At 51.2% G+C, this 6,104-nt stretch overlaps 1 protein-coding gene across 9 annotated transcripts in view; it reads left to right on the top strand.

The window, feature by feature from the left end:
• The window catches only part of dhrs7b (dehydrogenase/reductase (SDR family) member 7B), a 37,580-nt gene that overhangs the window by 9,238 nt on the left and 22,238 nt on the right, over positions 1 to 6,104 (top strand). For 4 of the 9 annotated variants that reach the window (XM_086000279.1, XM_086000275.1, XM_086000276.1 and 1 more), the window contains exons 2-4: positions 857 to 943; positions 1,493 to 1,668; positions 5,496 to 5,611. In XM_086000279.1, coding sequence (XP_085856405.1) covers positions 1,497 to 1,668; positions 5,496 to 5,611 — 288 coding nt within the window. In that variant the 5' untranslated portion in view covers positions 857 to 943; positions 1,493 to 1,496. Of the gene's footprint in view, positions 1 to 815; positions 944 to 1,091; positions 1,173 to 1,492; positions 1,669 to 5,495; positions 5,612 to 6,104 lie in introns of those variants that run through there. The other 5 variants (XM_086000273.1, XM_086000280.1, XM_086000281.1 and 2 more) reach the window with 3 other exon arrangements.

The following is a 6,104-nucleotide window of genomic DNA, read 5'->3' as shown; positions in this document are numbered from 1 at the left end:
TCCCTCTCCCCCCCCCTCTCCCTCCCCCCCCCTCTCCCTCCCCCCCCCTCTCCCTCCCCCCCCCTCTCCCTCCCCCCCCCTCTCCCTCCCCCCCCCTCTCCCTCCCCCCCCCCTCTCCCTCCCCCCCCTCTCCCTCCCCCCCCCTCTCCCTCCCCCCCCCTCTCCCTCCCCCCCCCCTCTCCCTCCCCCCCCCCTCTCCCTCCCCCCCCTCTCCCTCCCCCCCCCTCTCCCTCCCCCCCCCTCTCCCTCCCCCCCCCTCTCCTCCCCCCCCTCTCCCTCCCCCCCCTCTCCCTCCCCCCCCCTCTCCCTCCCCCCCCCTCTCCCTCCCCCCCCCTCTCCCTCCCCCCCCCTCTCCCTCCCCCCCCCTCTCCCTCCCCCCCCCCTCTCCCTCCCCCCCTCTCCCTCCCCCCCCTCTCCCTCCCCCCCCCCTCTCCCTCCCCCCCCCTCTCCCTCCCCCCCCCTCTCCCTCCCCCCCCCTCTCCCTCCCCCCCCCCCCTCTCCCTCCCCCCCCCTCTCCCTCCCCCCCCCCCTCTCCCTCCCCCCCCCCCTCTCCCTCCCCCCCCCCCTCTTTTCCCCCCCCCCGGCCCCCCTTCTCCCTTTCCCCCCCTCAGACCCCCTTCTCTTTCCCTCCCCCCCCCCCCCCCTCGGCCCCCCTTCTCCCCCCTTGTTCCCTAAAGGTTATCTGGGTTGAGGGTCATAGCACCTTAATGTCATCCCACACTTAGTCAGAGTGACTCACAAATCCCCTGGTATACCTTACGTCATTCAAAGTTCTTGTCAAAGTATTTTTGCTACAGTTGGCCATTCCTCTTCAGCTCACCCTCAGCTCAAATGTCTACGCTGCGTGTCATTGCAGAGAGGGTTTAACTGTCCTTGAGCCAGACTGTCCGCTGCACCTATAAGGGGGCTTCGCTCTGTTGAAGATACGTTACAGATTACAAAGGTGGGCTACTTATTTTCATTTTATTTCTGTCGAATTGGAGCAAATGTCGCAGTTGTTTCCCCCTTGTTTTTAAAAAAAAACTCAGTGAATGAAATTAAAGCCAAGTTCGGACGAGACCAGTTACACGTGCCGAAAATAGAATTCACAGCTGTTGGCAAGCTGGCGTAATCATACCCTGTGCATGTCCTCTCTGGGCTCGGGCAGTTCACTGGTTGAGAATCAGAGGCAGGTGAGCTAATTCTCCGCGGGGCCAAGGAGACTACTTTCTAAAAGTCTAGCGCCACCCTGTCGCAGGTGCCGTCTTTCGGATGAGACGTTAAACCGAGGCCCCGTCTGCCCCCCCTCCCCTCCCCTCGGGGATGTAAAAGATCGCAGGGCACTGGTCAAAGAGCAGGGGAGCTCCTCTCAGTCTGTTAAAGCCACTACTGGTTTTAATAGCCTGGTGGAATACTTCTTCGGAATATTCCCTTTAACTCTGGCACCATTAATTAGCAGGCAGTGGGAGTGATTTGCTTATGATTTTTGTATGTTTTTCCTGTCATCCCCCAGGAGAATGCTGTACAAAGGGACTCTCATGGAAATAACCTCCTCAAACCTCCTGCCATTGGTGCTGGGTAGTGTGGGCCTTATTATGCTATACAGGCTGCTGCAGAGCATGAAGGAGCGAGCCTACATTCAGGATGCTGTGGTGGTGATAACGGGAGCAAGCTCTGGCCTTGGTAAAGGTAAGGTAATGACACACAGTGCATGTACCAGTCTGTTCATTTTGTATTTATGCTTCAATTCCTCCTTAGCTTCACCTTGCCCCGTAAGTCCTTTCCCAGCTGTCTACCGTGTTGCTTGTGATTGCCACAGTTGCCTTAAAATGTAATGTACAAGCTGCGTCTTCACCAAAGGTTCCGTGCCTCTGAAGCTTAGTGTATGAGAGTGCTAGTGTAAAGCCATGGAATCATATAGCAGTGAACATAAGAATAGGAGCAGGAGTTGTCCATTTGGCCCTTCGAGCCTGCTCTGCCATTCAATAAGATCATGGCTGATCTTCTACCTCATCTCCACTTTTCTGCACTATCCCCATATCCCTTGATTCCCTTAATATTCAAAAATCTATCGATCTCTGTCTTGAATATACTCAACGACTGAGCATAGAAAGATAGAAGATAGGAGCAGGAGTAGGCCATTCGGCCCCTCGAGCCTGCTCCGCCATTCAATGCGATCATGGCTGATCATCCAAATTCAGTACCCGGTCCCTGCCTTCTCCCCATAGCCTCCACAGCCCTCTGGGGTAGAGAATTCCAAAGATTCACCGCCCTCTGTGTGAAGAAATTTCTCCTCATCTCAGTCCTGAATGACCGACCCCTTATTCTGAGACTGTGACCCCTGGTTCTAGACTCACGGCCAGGGGAAACATCCTCCCTGCATCCACCCCATCAAACTCTGTAAGAATTTTGTATGTTTCAATGAGATCACCTCTCATTCTTCTAAACTCCAGAGAATATAGGCCTAGTCTACTCAATCTCTCCTCATAGGACAATCCCCCCATCCCAGGAACCAGTCTGGTGAACCTTCGCTGCACTCCCTCTATGGCACGTATATCCTTCCTTAGGTATGGAGACCAAAACTGTACACAATACTCCAGCTGTGGCCTCACCAGGGCCCTAAAGGAGGCCATTCGAGCATTGCCGGCTCTTTGAAAGAGCTTTCCAATTAGTCCCACTCAATGTTCCCTTTAAACTGTGCGGCTGTGCTCTGGACCTCCTGCACAGCCGGCTTTTCAATAGGAAAAACCGCATGCCCAAAAGAAATTAACGGGAATATTGGTCCCACTCCCCTGCTCTGTCCCCATAGCCCTGCAATTTTGCCCCTTCCAAGTATTTATCCATTCCCTTTTGGAAGTTTTATTGAATCAGTGCATTCCAGATCACAACAACTCGCTGTGTTTAAAAATAAATAAATAAATAAATAAATTCGTCATCTCCCCTCTAGTTCTTTTGCCTTACATCTGTGTCCTCTGGTTACCCACCTTCCCACCAGTGGAAACGGTCTCTCCTTATTTACTCTATCAAAACCCTTCTTGAACACCTCAATTACATTTCCTCTTAACCTTCTCTGCTCTAAGAAGAACAACCCTAGTTTCTCTGGTCTCTCCACATAACTGAAGTCCCTCATGTCTGGTACAATTCTTGTAAATCTCCTCTGTACCCTTTCAAAGGCCTTGACATCTTTGCTAAAGTGCGGTGCCCAGAATTGAACACAATACTCCAGCTGAGGACTAACCAGTGTTTGAACATGGTGTAAAGGCACACCTGTAAATCCCAACAGTGCAACCTGCATGCTTTTCTCGATCAATTATTTCCATTTACAGGTATTTCTGAGTGGATTTATACACCCATCGTGGTGGAGAATGTCAGTGCTGAGGAACAAAACCACTTTTTTTTTGCTTTTGCTACCCATTTCAGTAATCGGGATCAGGCAGTTGCGGATCACGTGCTGCAGATGAGATGCAGAGCAAAGATCACTCGATGGGAACGGTAGCATTGTGATTGTTACTGGACTAGTAATTCAGCGGCCTGGACTAATGGTCCGGAGACATGAGTTCAAATCCCATTTTTGGGGAATTTAATTTCAGTTAATTAAATAAATCTGGAATAAAAAGCTGGTATCAATAATGGTGACCATGAAACTATCGGATTGTCGTAAAAACCCATCTGGTTCACTAATGTCCTTTAGGGAAGGAAATCTGCTGCCCTTACCCGGTCTGGCCTATATGTGACTCAGGTCCCACGCCCGTTCACTAATGTCCTCTAGGGAAGGAAATCTGCCGCCCTTACCCGGTCTGGACGATATGTGACTCCGGTCCCACGCCCGTTCACTAATGTCCTTTAGGGAAGGAAATCTACCGTCCTTACCCGGTCTGGCCGATATGTGACTCTGGTCCCACGCCCGTTCACTAATGTCCTTTAGGGAAGGAAATCTACCGTCCTTACCCAGTCTGGCCGATATGTGACTCCGGTCCCACGCCCGTTCACTAATGTCCTTTAGGGAAGGAAATCTACCGTCCTTACCCGGTCTGGCCGATATGTGACTCAGGTCCCACGCCCGTTCACTAATGTCCTTTAGGGAAGGAAATCTACCGTCCTTACCCGGTCTGGCCGATATGTGACTCCAGACCCACAAGCAATGTGGTTGACTCTTAACTGCTCTCTGAAATGGCCACTATCAAGCCACTCAGTTGTACCAAACCGCTACAACAAAGCTTGCAGCACTGTAGGGAGTAGCTTCGCCACACGGACTGCAGCGGCTCACCGCCAGCTTCTCAAGGGGCAATTAGGGATGGGCAATAAACGCTGACCTTGCTGGCGACGCCCACATCCCGTGAATGAATAAAGAAGAAAGAAAAAACCTGCCCCAACAATGGGGCCCAACCCCCAACTCAGAAGAGCACACCCTCCTACCTCGGTGTGAGTTTTTCCCCTCTGTGCACACCAGCTATCCTCGTGGGTCCTCTGAGTGAGTTTGCCAAATTATGGTCTGTGTCCTCTTAAGAATTGGCTTGAGGCTGGCCAAAGTCATCTCACAACTGACCCTTACGGCTGGGTGGGATTTCGACTGCAGGTCCCAGATGCGACAGCACAGTGTGTAACCCCCTCCCCTAACTCCCAAACCCCAATAGTTTTTGATAAGTGATCATTAAGAAGTGAAATTCCAGATTATAGAAATTGAGTGTGAATCTAAGATGGACAGAATTAGTTAGAAACAATCCTGTTTCTTTTTGTTGGAGCATCGTGCCCATTTGCGGAGCAGTGTGTGGTGACATTGCCACGGGGCAGTGGTGAAAGTTCGTGAATTGCCTTTGGCTTCTTGAGCATCCCCTATTTTAATTGCTCCACCATTGGTGGCCGTGCCTTCAGCAGCCACGGTCCTAAACTCTGGAATTCCCTCCCTAAACCTCTCCTCCTCCTTTAAGATGTGGATTCAAGTTCCACTCCAGAGACTTGAGCACAAAAATCTAGGCTGACACTCGCAGTGCAGTGCTGAGGGAGTGCTGCACTGTCGGAGGTGCCGTCTTTCGGATGAGACGTTAAACTGAGGTCTGCTCTCTCAGGTGGATGTAAAAGATCCCACGGCACTATTTTGAAGAAAAGCCGGGGAGTTCTCCCCGGTGTCCTGGCCAATATTTATCCCTCAATCAACATCACTAAAACAGATTATCGAGTCACCACCACATTGCTGTTTGTGGGAGCTTGCTGTGCGCAAATTGGCTGCCACGTTTCCTACATTACCAGTGACGACACTTGAAAAGTACTTCATTGGCTGTAAGGCGGTTTGGGATGTCTGGTGGTCGTGAAAGGTGCTATATAAATGCAAGTCTTTCTTTCTTAAAACCTACCATTTTGACCAAGCCTTATTTCCTGATATGGCTCGGTGTCGAATTCTGTTTGCTAATGCCCCTGTGAAGCGCCTTGGGACCTTTTACCATGTTAAAGGCACTATACCAATGCAAGTTGTTGTTGCTCTTGAAGCTGAAATCGATGGTCTTTGCTTTCCCTGTCAGAGTGTGCCAGAGTCTTCCACACAGCTGGGGCCAGGCTGGTATTGTGTGGCCGGGACAGGCAGAAGCTGGGGGAACTCGCGAAGGAGCTCACAGGAATGGTGAACGGCAAGAGAAAGGTGAGCACTGCGGGATACAAGTAATAGTACATGTTGGTTAGGGGAGTCCAAAAATATACGACGGTCACAAATAAGTCCGGGAATTCAGGAGAAACTTCTTTACCCAGAGAGCGGTGAGAATGTGGAACTCGCTCCCAGAAGTAGTTGAGGCGAGCAGCACAGATACATTTAAATGGAAGCTAGATAAACACAGGAGGGAGAAAGGAATAGAAGGATATGCTGATAGGGTGAGATGAAGAGGGGTGGGAGGAGGCTCGTGGGGAACATAGACCAGTTGGGCCGAATGGCCTGTTTCTGTACTGTACATTCTATGTCCCCTGCTATGAAATGAGCCAGATCCAGACAGAAAACGAGTTCCAAAGCCCCTACAACATCAGGGACATTGTTGGGTTGGGGGCTGCCTCAACCTTTTTGAGGCTGTGTGAGTGTGAGCTTTAGCTAGTTTTCCAGACTGGCATGGATGTAACTGATATAAATACGGGGATACCAGAAT

Source organism: Somniosus microcephalus, chromosome 11 (genome assembly GCF_052327205.1).
Source record: "Somniosus microcephalus isolate GS21.2 chromosome 11, FLI_Smic_1.0, whole genome shotgun sequence".
Classification (NCBI taxonomy): domain Eukaryota; kingdom Metazoa; phylum Chordata; class Chondrichthyes; order Squaliformes; family Somniosidae; genus Somniosus; species Somniosus microcephalus.
The sequence above is the reverse complement of the archived record's forward strand: the minus strand, read 5'-3'. Positions and strand labels throughout refer to the sequence as shown.